General features: G+C 40.5%; 1 protein-coding gene across 4 annotated transcripts in view; it reads left to right on the top strand.

Moving 5' to 3' along the window:
* The window catches only part of GRID2 (glutamate ionotropic receptor delta type subunit 2), a 678,754-nt gene extending 666,836 nt beyond the window's left edge, over window positions 1-11,918 (top strand). The window contains exons 15-17 of one of the 4 annotated variants that reach the window (XR_005256716.1): window positions 4,817-5,057; window positions 6,223-7,122; window positions 9,179-9,251. Coding sequence is in view for 3 of the 4 variants with exons in the window: in XM_038134923.1 (XP_037990851.1) it covers window positions 4,817-5,057; window positions 9,179-9,601 (664 nt within the window). In the remaining variant the exon portion in view is untranslated. Of the gene's footprint in view, window positions 1-4,816; window positions 5,058-6,222; window positions 7,333-9,178 lie in introns of those variants that run through there. The other 3 variants (XM_038134923.1, XM_038134925.1, XM_038134924.1) reach the window with 3 other exon arrangements.
* The last annotated feature ends 326 nt before the right edge of the window (window positions 11,919-12,244 follow it).

Here is a 12,244-nt window from a genome sequence, read left to right as displayed (position 1 = left end):
TTCCAGGTGGCACCAGTGAGAGCTGCTCTGCTGCCAAGAGAGGAGCCTGCTTTGCCAAAACCTAAAGCTTGCTCAGGGAGATGCAACAGGAGCTGGCATCACTCCAGTTATTGCAGTGAAAGATTTAGGCAGTTGCTTCACTAAAATAAAAAGCCCACAAACACTCTTTGTGGGTCCCTATCTGTCTACTTTGATATTTGAAGGATGCTTACAAACCAGCTTTTATATCTTGCTTGAAGAGGAGAACCAAATTCCGCAGACTTTGTATCAGATTTTTGATAGAAAAGCCCCAGTGAGAAGGTTTTGCCAGAGGAATGATTTTTGCCTAGCCACTGCAGAAGTTACCAGAGGTCTTGTCTCTGCCTGATCCCATCTGCAAGCACCAAGTGCTCCCAAAGGTGACCCATGTGAGCCCCCCGGGAGCCAGCACAAGGGCTGGGACCTTGCCTCAGGCTCCCAAGGCACAGCCTACCAAGGTACTCAGCTAAAGCATTTTTATTTTTATTATTTACATTTCACACCCCCCCCCCCCCCCCTTCAACAGTGGGCAGTCATTACAGTAGCTCTGCAGATCTGCTCTCTGTAGCAGTCTGATCTGCTGACTGGAGCCAAGCACCTCATCCTTAGCACATCCTCTTCCTTATCAGTGCCAATGGGGAAGTTATCCCTCTGGACAGCATGTTCCTGGTGCAGGAAGCAGATATTCAGTCACCTTTGACATCCCAGAACATGCATTGGCATTTCCAATATCATTGTAAATGGCCTCTTATATCTCATGATCACTATTGATAGGTAAGAATTAAATTAGATCAAAAAAGGTGCTGTCACGGAGGTCTCAATTTCAGAGCATTTGTGACACCTTGCTATCACATTAAGTTGGGAGCTTTTATCTGTGGATATTTTGGAGGAGTATTTCCATTTCACTGCCAGCAGCAAAGTGTGTCGTTACCAAGTGGAATCCAGCCCTATTCCCATTGATTCATTAGGATTTGTTCACATCCCTGTTCGATTTGGAAACCACAGGCAGCTCAGTTTTCTGTCTTTATATCCACAAGATATCACTTGGCACTGTGAATTCAGAGCCAAATCAGTTAAAGTGCACACAGACCCTTTCTTTTATGCAGCTCAATAAATTTACGTCATTGCCTTGAAAAATGTAACTCTAACACTTTGCTTGCTAAAGAAAAATATATTTAAGACCTGCACTCTATCCATAAGCAAGTTTTAAAGGTCATGTTTTTTGAACAAATCGGATTATTTCAATATATAGGCTTCTTTTGTAAGCTTTTTAAGACTATGGTATTTCAAAACACCAGGAACTCATACACCCTGCTTATTAATTTCCACTGGCTTGTGTCTTGCAGTACTGCTCTATACTAATAAGCAAGTTCAAAAGAGCCAGGCCATTGAGGGAAAAGTTCAGCTGTAAAAATCTGGGACTAGGAAGGAGAGGCACTTGCTGGAATTATAGCAATGGAAGATCATTGTCATTCAGAGCATTTAGTTAATGCGTTATTACTTTAGTCATTTATTAAATTTGAAAATCAAATAACAAAGTGATTGTAGTGTGTGCCACCCAACAGGTACATCTGATTAGCGTATCGAGGAACCCACCATAATTCTGGTTCCACGTATTTTTATGGGAAGAGGCAAATCCACGTATTTTTATGGGAAGAGTGCCATCGTGTGGGAGCCTCCTTGCAGCACGCAGGGAAAGCAGCGCCCGTGTGCCGGCGTGCCTGCTTGCAAGGAACCTCCCTTCCTCCTTTGTCTTCCCCGGAATTTCCATAAAAGCGCAATTTTCCTTTCTGAAAATGAGCAACAAAGATAGGAACTTTCATAACTAGGAAAGGTTAGAAGTGTTAAATCTCCTTAATATGTTAACTATTCTTTTGATTCCATAAACAAGTGAATTCTGAAATGGAGTGTTTCTGAAACCTAACAGAAGCAGTATCTCCCTCTTTCTCTGCATGCCATTAACATAGTTAGATATTAGTGCTCTTTTCATTTCTCTCAATATATATTGTATCCCTCAACATCTGTTTGCAGCTTCAGTTTTACATGGCTTCATTATAAGCTTTCCACTTCTTGAGCTCTCCCATGTAATAATACCAATACAATCCCCAATTTCTACTTCCATGTTCTATGTTTTCCTTTAAAGAATTGAACTGATATGTTACATCCATAAAGAAAATTGCCAATAATTACCAGGGGTACAATTAGGGATAAATCTCTGTTAAGGAACAAGCCAAAGCTCAGTGTCTTTATGCAAATGCCTTTTGTTAAAAAGATGTCTTGTGTAATCAGGAATTATACTGACAAGTGAAGAATCATTTAATTAATGAGAATAGAGCAATCATTTGGATGGTTCTTTCTATTCCTGACTGAATAAAAGAGAGAAAATCGCCCTGCTCAGGGATTAGAGCCACTGCTGGAAGAAATAAACCCCATGGATGTTGTTCTGTTACTGCCTTGGGAAGATGATAGTGCAGAAATTCCTAAATATAAAACTACGTATGTTTGGATTAGGCATTGAAAATCAATTTCCTATTACTCCACAAGAACTTACACAAAAGGGTTCTGTTTATGCTGGCTGTCTGCTCCTGCTAACCTCTCAGAATGGAATATTTGGGCCAAAATACTTGCCTAAATCCTAGTACAGGATTCCAGGGCAGTGAGAACCAGAATTATGGTGAGTTCTTCCCATAAGGACTGTATGCCATGATCCAGGGTATGGTATGGACCCTGTTTGCAGTTGCAGAGGAGTAATCTGGTCTCCAGTTCAGCCCTTTGTTTAGAGCAGGTCAATTTGCTCTGGGTCTTTCCCTCTGGGTCTTTGAATTTCACCAGGGGTGGTGATGCCATAAATTCTCTGTTCCATTGTTTGACCTCTCCAATTCTCCTCTTATCTGTTTGGAATTTCTTATCTTCAAGTTTATCCCAGTTGCATCTCCTCCTGTCACTGAGTCTCTACACACTCCCAACAGGCAGCTGCAGGCAGCAATGGCAGCAGTCCTGCCTGCATGTCATCCCTCCGAAGCTCATCTGAGCATGGACAGCTCATAACATCTATTCAGTCTCTTGCAACAAACCAGATTATCCTCTCATCCTTGAGATATCCCTGCTCCATCAGAAAGCTTCAGGATTAGGCTTCCCTAAGTTGTCTCTGGGTTTGGGAGAAGTCAAAATGTAGTCCAGGCAACTCTGACCTTGATTACCTTTCTCCAGGGTGGGACCTTGAGCAATGTACTGTCAGCAGGTACTGCACAGAATTTGTCCCACTTCTTACAAACTCAAAGCTACATGAACAATGTGATTCTGGCCTCTCTAAGGACATGTGTATCACCTGTTGTCTGTTCTTTTAGGGCACTGTTACCTCTGGGACAGCACAGGGGTGAACAAGTTGTTCCCCTCTGAATGGGTCATGATCCCAGCCACCAGACATAGTACTAGGTGGGACGTGGGAGCTCCCTCCAGACCAGATTTCAGCCACTGGTGGCTGTGTCAAGCCTCCCATTCCTAGCAAGACCACAGCACAAATATGTGGCCATTTGGATGTGCCATAGCAAATTAAGTGGCCTCATGGACACAACTACCACTTGAAGCAGCATCAGAGACTGAGTTACCTCTGCACAGAGCAGCTGCCCTGTGAGCCCCACGTACATTCAAGCTCCCTTTTGAGGCTGATATAGACCACTGCACTGAGCTGTTGTGGTAGCCCTGAGACAGTGGGACAGCTTTCCTTCCTCCCACAGTGCATACAGTCCCTCTGGTAGCAACATCCCAGACCTCCGCTGGTTTGTGTGCACTTGGACTTTTTTGCATGCTGTGTCAAATGATTGCAGTAGTAATTGTTTGCCTTCCAACATTAAAATGAAAAACAAATTCATTACATGAAGGAAAAATTTTCCATTGTTTTATTCTTTTTAGGTGTAATCATTGAATTTTTAATCTTGGATAACCAGAGGCATCCAGCTGTTACTCTAGTCATTTCTGGATGCTTTAAAAAAAAAAAAAACCAAACAACTCTCTCCTCAGAAATAAATGGAGTAAATATAAAAATACTCTTCCAAAAATAATTCTCATTTCTCAAACATTTCATTCCACAGGAAGTCTAGTTAAATATGTTGCCCTTGCAAGCTGCCCAGGAAATATTTGGCGGCAGGCTGGGTATGTAGGTCCAAGGACAAGTGAATTCCACAGCAAGGAACCTTCCTGTGGAACCACTTATCATCAGGTTGCATTCTGACACCAAGCAAGAGTGCTTTAGGTCATCACTGACTGCAATAAGATGGCTTTGCTCTCTCTCCAAAGCAGCAAATGTAGGTACCCCAATAAAGATCAGTTTGCAACAACGTTGTGTGTAACGTGGTAAATCTGAAATGTATATGCCTTCTGATTTTTTAATTGAAATGTCTCTCCTCCAATGATTAGGATGCAAAATATTGTCAGATATCTAATGGACTATGAAAGTCAGTTGCCTTAGACTAGTAAAAGCCGATTGAGAAAACATAGTATATGAAGTAAAGCATTTTCACTGAGTTTGTTAAAAGAAGGAAAGAGAGATTTGTGTGTGCTATGCTGTCTCTGGAGTGGAACCAGATGGATATATAGATATCCATATGCTCAGCCTAACAGGCAAGCCCATACCCAAGCTTTCTTTTCTGGCTAAATCAGTCTGTGCAGGTTCATCTGCTGCTTGGCTTTCCAAGACACGTGGGGAGGTTGCAGGCAGTCAGATTTACACCCTCAGTAACCCCACTGCCCCACTGCTTTACACCCTCAGTAACCCCTGACTCTGTGCTTTCTCCCCAAGGATTTTGGAGCTGCAGCAGAATGGCGACATGGACGTACTGAAGCATAAGTGGTGGCCGAAGAACGGTCAGTGTGATCTTTACTCATCTGTGGATACCAAACAGAAAGGAGGTGCCCTGGACATAAAAAGTTTTGCAGGTGTTTTCTGCATCCTCGCTGCAGGGATTGTCCTATCCTGTTTCATTGCAATGTTGGAAACGTGGTGGAATAAAAGGAAAGGCTCCCGGGTTCCATCAAAAGAGGTATTAGACCCTCCATTTCTCCTGGGGAATTTTCATGCACCCTAAAGATTGCTGCCTTGACTTTATATCACTAGAGAGGGTGGGGAATCAAATTCAGAGATACTTCATTAGCTTCCTGATTTTTTTAACGTAAATGATGTTCCTCAAAATCTTTCCAGCTATTCTTTCTAGAAAAGCTTGAATAAAAATAAATGTATATTGATGATGTATAAATATGCAACTATTCTGAGTAAAACACAATTGTTACTTGTAGAATAGTACATTATTAATACATCAATATTCAGTTCATTGTTCCCATTGGTGACAGCTAATTCTCACTAGGTGTCTTGGCTTCTTCTTGAAAAATACATCCCCTAAGCTCAGTGGCTAAGTCTTTTAAAATACATTTGCAAAATTCGCCCCTTAAATCAGCTGTTAGCTTCTTGAATAAGCTTGTCCCCATTTTCAGAAACATTAAGCTCCTGAGACTTCCATGAACTTCAGTTCTTTTTATTTCATCTGAAGTCCAGGGAAGCAAGACTACATTAGATTTTTCAGGTTCAGGCCAGACATATTTTTGAAACCTGGTACAGGCCTGTTTCAGAAAAATCTTGTACAGATGCCACAGAGAAATATGTTATTTTACACCTGAAATGATTTTTCTTCTACACCTGCATGTGTAATGCTTTCCTGCCTGTGGTAATCTACCTGTCCTTCTACCAGCCATCTGAGCCTTGTGCAACTTTGAACCAAATTACTTATATTCATAATTAAGTTTTTACCTCTACAAAAATGCTAAAAAGAAATTAGGGACAAAATGATTTATTAAAATATCCTTGGAAGCAACACCCAAACCTAAACCTTAATAAGAGCATTAATGTAGCACTATCAAAAACAGCCTTTCTGTCTGTGTAGCTTAGGCACATCTGTGTAGCTTGTGGGGTATTGATGTTAATTTCTGTGCAGTGGTCTTGCCTTCTCTGCAGTTTCTCCATTGTGTTTATTCCTGCTAATCTAATGCTGTCTAATCAGGCAGGATTAATTACACCACCTAATTAGACAACATTGGCACTGATGTTAAAATACATTTAATCTTTTCTTGCCTGTTTTAATTCCCAAGCTTTTTTTTTTTCTTTTTTCTTTTTTTTCTTTTTTTCTTTTTCTTTTCTTTTATTTTTTGTTCAAGATCTGGACCGGACCATTATTAAAAGGAAAAAAAAAAAGGAATCTCTAGTCTTTAAATTGGGTTTCTCAGGAATGGAAACCATGTAGTTTCACCTTGTAAATTATTTTAAAACACTAAAATTTACTTGATTGTTGTTTACCCAAAGATTCAGAACTCAACACTTTATATTTATCTGGTGCAAAACATGAAAATCAATAACAAAGGAAAAGAAAAAAACACCAACACAGATATTTTACACAAGAATAAAATTTTCTATTTCAATTTTCAAATACTGAGAAATTCAAACCTGTACTTTCCACAAATGGTATAATTTGGCCTCCTTGATCTTTATTTTATGGTCATTAGCTTAGCATTTAAACACTCATCTCAACATTAAATTGAAAAGCTTGGCTCAAAACTGAGTTTTACATGGACGTATGTGCTGAATGTCCCCATTATCCTGGATGTGAGAGTCATTCAGCAAAGAAATACATCTTAACTAACTTTCTTAAAATTCATTTTAGCTTCCATGAAATCCATTGGCTCTTCCAGGCCACTAGTCCAGAATCGGGGGTCAGATTGGGCCAGTTTGTGGTCAGCAAGCCAACCCTTTTTCCTGGTGGCTGCCATCTTGTGCTCCAGAATGCAAGCATTTATACTGAAAAAAAATTGTCTAATGGTTGCGAAGATAACATTTCGGTCGCGTGCCAGAAGTAACCCATTCACTGATGTCTGCCTGAGTCTGCAGACAGCCTTAAACAGTAGCTCTGAGAGAAGTATGAACCGCCCCAGTAATCTCAATGGGATGTTGACTCTGAAGCCTGATGATAATTTAAATGTGAAAACTGCTGAATATTTCACTACTGATCACACAAGAGAGAAGAGGAAAGATCATATTATGGAGATATGCACAATCTTACTGTGAGTGGGTCTCATTTTGGTGTATCGATTGGGTGGAGATTGGGTTGTGGGCTAAGCATGGGAGATTATCACCGCTTATATCTTTTCACTGGTCTGACCCTAGCCCCAAATGCATCTCTGTAAAAGAAAGAGGACTATTTTGAGTTACTCTTAGAGGCTCATAAACTATGAAATTCCAATCTTTTCCTGATTGGCACTTTAAATTACAAAGTATTTGTATGTTTGTTTTTTTTCAAAATTAAAAACAAACATACAAAAAACAAACCAGAAAAAAAAAAAAAGAAAATGTTTAGGACTGTCCCTCAGAGACATAGTCATGACTTGCACACACTAATTGAGCCTCTGTATATTTCTTTAGTTTCTGATGCGGCCCCAGTTCTCCTGCATCCATATGCAGCTCCAAATTTTTTGAGGAGATAGCGTTTGGTGAATGCGTTTGGATTTGATGTCACCTGTGTGGTTGTTATGTGCATCCATGTCTATGTCCACCTGTGAATAAACGATAGACAGAAAGCTAAGTCCGAGAAATGAGCACTGCATTTTTTCCTTCCCGTGATGAGCTCAAACCAAAGCCCTTGCGGTCAGTGATCATCCAGTCCCTGGGAGATCCCTGATGCCCTGTTCCCTTCCCCTTTTTCCCTGGTTTGTCTCCCTGTCCCTGCCCTTGGAGGGTGCAGTCCTGGAGGGGAGCTGGCCTCTCAGTCTCCTTCCAGTCGGGCTCTGTCTTCGGCGTGGTGCCAGCGCAAATGTTCAGTGATCCATTCTGCTAAGTAGATGAACTCCTGCAGTTTGTTCTAGGTGTGGACTGAGTGCTTGACTTCATTCCTAGAGAAAGGAGGGATCTCAAGCCCATTCGGTATACTAGGAGACTTGCCATTGATTCAGGGAGCTCTGGATCAAGCCAGTCAATGAATTTCAGTAATCAAGGCTGGAAGTCATCAGTGCACATCTATCGGCTGCCTAATTATCCTCTGTGAGGTCCTAGAGTGTGAGATATTTCTAGTGGCCTGGAAGAGCCAGTAAATTTCACAGAGATTAAGGTAAATTTTAAAGTTAGTTGAAATTGATTTTTGTTCTGAATGAGCTGCACTACTTAGACTGAGGGAATATCTCTGTCCGTGTGTACTTAATGCTACTTTGAATTAAGCTTTGCAGTTCAGCAGAAATATGTATGTACAACACAGGTGATTTATTGGGTCACCTAGGGCTTTCTCCTCTTTTTTAACTGCTATGCATTTAAATTCTCAATTATAACAAACAAACCTGTTTAATTGCATTCTCTGGGAAGAGAGATTTAAGAAGGAGAAGGGACAGAGGTAAGAGAAGTGATGATATATTATAATAAATACATCAGGCTGCCTTCTCTTCTCACCCACAAAAGTATAATTCCATCAGAATAGATGGAATTGCTTCTTTGTAGGTGAGGAGATAATTAATCCCTCTGTTGGCATTGTAATTTAAAATTGCCTGGTGTACTCCTTTCTGTTCGATGTCAATGAGTCACCAGTGCTTGGGGTTTTTTCTCTGTATGTTCAGCTTTTCTATACCACAATTTACATTATAAAGGCAAAAAGGAACCTGAGAAGTTTCTAGCCCTTCCTTAAGCACTGAGAGGATGACAAAGATGGCAACCTGATCCCTCAGAGCCTCCTATGTTGACATCCAAATTTAGTTTTCATTGCGGAGTTGAAGAACTGGCATCATTCCAGGCATTTGAGATCATGCAGTTTACTTTTATTCAGCTGTTGCTAGTCTAACCCACCTAGCTCCAAGCTTGCCTTTTCCTGAAAAGCTACCAGTGGCACTTTGAGTTTTGTTGTTTGGATCCAGGGTTTGAAGGTAGCTGTGGTGTAAGGGTCTGCCTCAGTTTGGCTTTTCCCACCTGGCTTCAGGCGGTGGGGGAATTCGCTGGTGACATTCAGGACACCGTCAGCCAAGAGCCAGCTCTAGTCAGTTGTGCCTTGCACTCCCCGAGCAGTGCTGATCACCCTGTGAAACTTCAGCTCAGCACAAATGGCGATGGTGAGTGGTGCCTCTTGTTTTTTTCATTCCCCAGGACGACAAGGAGATCGACCTGGAGCACCTCCACAGGCGTGTGAACAGCCTCTGCACAGACGACGACAGTCCCCATAAACAGTTCTCCACCTCATCGATTGACTTGACCCCGCTGGACATTGACACTTTACCCACACGTCAGGCACTGGAGCAAATCAGTGACTTCAGGAACACTCACATCACCACAACCACCTTCATACCAGAGCAGATCCAGACTCTGAGCCGCACGCTGTCTGCTAAAGCCGCCTCGGGATTCTCCTTCGGCAGCGTGCCCGAGCACCGAACTGGCCCTTTCAGGCACAGGGCACCCAACGGGGGCTTTTTCAGAAGCCCCATCAAAACAATGTCATCCATCCCTTACCAACCAACTCCCACCCTGGGCCTGAATATCGGTAGCGACCCAGACCGAGGCACCTCCATCTGAGCATCAGAACAAGTTTCTTCACTGTTGCTTATTTAGGACTCCCTTTGCAAGGAGCGGCTGTAATATTGTGGGACTAACATGGATGTAACCTTTCTTCTTTTCCTTATTTTTTGGTTTTGAGGGTTGTGGTTTGGGTTGTTGGGTTTGTTTGTTTGTTTTTTTTTAATTTCTTTGAGGGTTGTTTTCTCTTCAGGGGTTGTTTTGGTGTTTTTTTCTTTCTTCTATTTAAGAATCAGAATTATTAGTTGCAACTCTTCCTCCTCCTCTTCTCTGCTTTCACAGTCTGGTCTCGTCTGCCTCCCCTTATTCTCTGTACTACTTGAATCACTTATTCTTCGGTTTATCACCATGTTAGCTTTTGGTTACTTCAGGCTTTTCATATACTTTAAATATAGGATACAAGCAGCGATTCATGCATAGGAAAACCCTGAGGATTACTTTACAGAAGGGCATTCGCTCCTCCTCCCCCACCGCCTTTTTTTACTATAATTGCAATAACTGAAATATTTTTCATGTACTCTGCTGCATCCAGTCAGCGCTCCACTGCTGTGTGTCCTTTTAACTGTGGACCAAAGGCAAACCCTGCAGTTTGAAAAATGGAAAATTAAAAAAAAAAAAGCAAAAAGACAAAAAAAAAACAGAAAAAAAAAAGAAAAAAAGAAAGGCAAACAAATGAAGTTTAAAGATCATTCAGGCCCCATAATATAAGAATGCAATTTTGTAGGATTACAAAAAGCCATTACTATGCCAGTAAAGACTACAGTTAAATCTACTTTTGCACTGCAACAGTGCATATGACCTTTATGTGATTGTACAGTGTTAAAATTTTTCTTATGTACAGTAAACTGTATCATATGGCAGAAGCCTCTGTTGTGTTAAATAAATTAGTATCTCATACATTATATATATACACATATATACACACATGTATGTGTATATATATATACACACACACACATGTATATATAGCTATAAAATGGCAGCCGTTGCTATTGCAATTCATTTAATAAAGCTTTAGCAAAAATGTGTTGTATACAAGAGAGATGTACAGTGCAGGGTGTCTTTTCATTTAGAAAAGACAGGTTGCTTTAACATTATTCTGACTTGCATCGTTTGCCAACAGAGCATATTTTATACTTTTCTATTAGAGCATCCAGGGCAATTTAACATTTGTACCTAGATGTAACTCCTTTGGTTAGGTTTTGCATTGGCTTTTGAGCATTCTATAAGGCTAATCTTGATAATTTTCCTTTTAATTAATTAAACAATGGAACTCTCTCTTAGGTATACCATGTTCATAAGCAACTGATATAGCTCTAGAGCAGTTAAACATGGATCAAAGGTCAATAAATCCTTTTCCAATTCAGCACAGTTAATCAATACAATGACGGCGTGAGTGGAGGAAAAAAAAAGCCCTCAAGATACACAGATGTGGCCTTAATTATAATCACGTATAGTTCTAAGGGGAAAAATATGAACAGGCACCCAGTTTAACCCTTTCTATGTTAAGTTAGATTTAGAGGAGCTATGTATTTTTTATATTAGTGCCAACTGTATAAAGCAAGAAAAAGAACAGCAGTGAGAGCAAAACCGGCGCCCACTTTGGCACCAGCTTTTTCAAGTAACAGTTACCTGTTAGAAACGTAGGAAGAGCTTTCAATTTGTAATCCTTAAACTAAAAATGTGGTTAAGTAGAAAGCAAGCAGTTTATCCTGTGAGTTTTTTGGTTTGGTTTTCTTTTTAATGCAACCATACACTTATTTTAATCTAACTCATTCTTTGGCTAAGATTAATAGGAATCAGCCTATGTGATTTGCTTTAGGATAAATTAAAAGGTATATTCTTCAGATCTATTCTATTTTGATGCTAATTCTGTTCTGGGGGAGCATCTTGTACTGTCACTGTTTTTTGTACTAAATCTTCAAATATTGTCTACTGTGTAAGGCAGAACGAATTCTTATCGTGCAAAAGGCCATTTTGTTTCCAGGGTAGCAAGTGTCTAAAAGCATGCACAACTTGCTTCCCCCTTGTAACATTCATGAATTCATCCACACTTCTGAGTAAAAGAAAAGAAAAAAGAGAAAAGAAAAAAAAAAGAGAAAATTTATTTCCAACAAGCTACGTAGGGACATACCAGATGTTGCAGTGATTTTAGCTATTAAAAAACCTGTTAACCATGTACGATATTTAAAATAGGCCTATTTTGATGTGTTGCCTATTATACAGATACACAAAACACTTTTTGGAGGCCTCAGTTACAAGTGGCAGAGCTTTCTGTGTATAATTTGTCTAAATAATTTGTCTAATAAAATTGTTTTCTAAACTTGCGTTTCCTCCTGTGCAATTGCTGAGTGCTGTGGGATTTCCAGCCTGTAGCAAGGCAATGTACTCATGGATTTGCTGCACTGCTACTGAAGGGTTTTAGCCCATGGAGATGGGATGAGCTCCTCAGGCTGCTGTGAGTCAGCTCAGTGAAGAGCATCTATGGAAAACACCGAGGTTTACCATGTTTATCAATGTCAGGCTCAGATTTCAGAGAGCACTTACGAAGAGCATTTTGGAGAATAAGTTTAGAGCTCCTTAGCACTGATATGTATGGGACATCATTTTTAGAAATACTGCATCCCACCTTCATCTGTTCTA

Source organism: Motacilla alba, chromosome 4, assembly GCF_015832195.1.
Source record: "Motacilla alba alba isolate MOTALB_02 chromosome 4, Motacilla_alba_V1.0_pri, whole genome shotgun sequence".
Lineage (NCBI taxonomy): Eukaryota > Metazoa > Chordata > Aves > Passeriformes > Motacillidae > Motacilla > Motacilla alba.
This window is presented reverse-complemented; position numbering and strand designations above follow the sequence as displayed.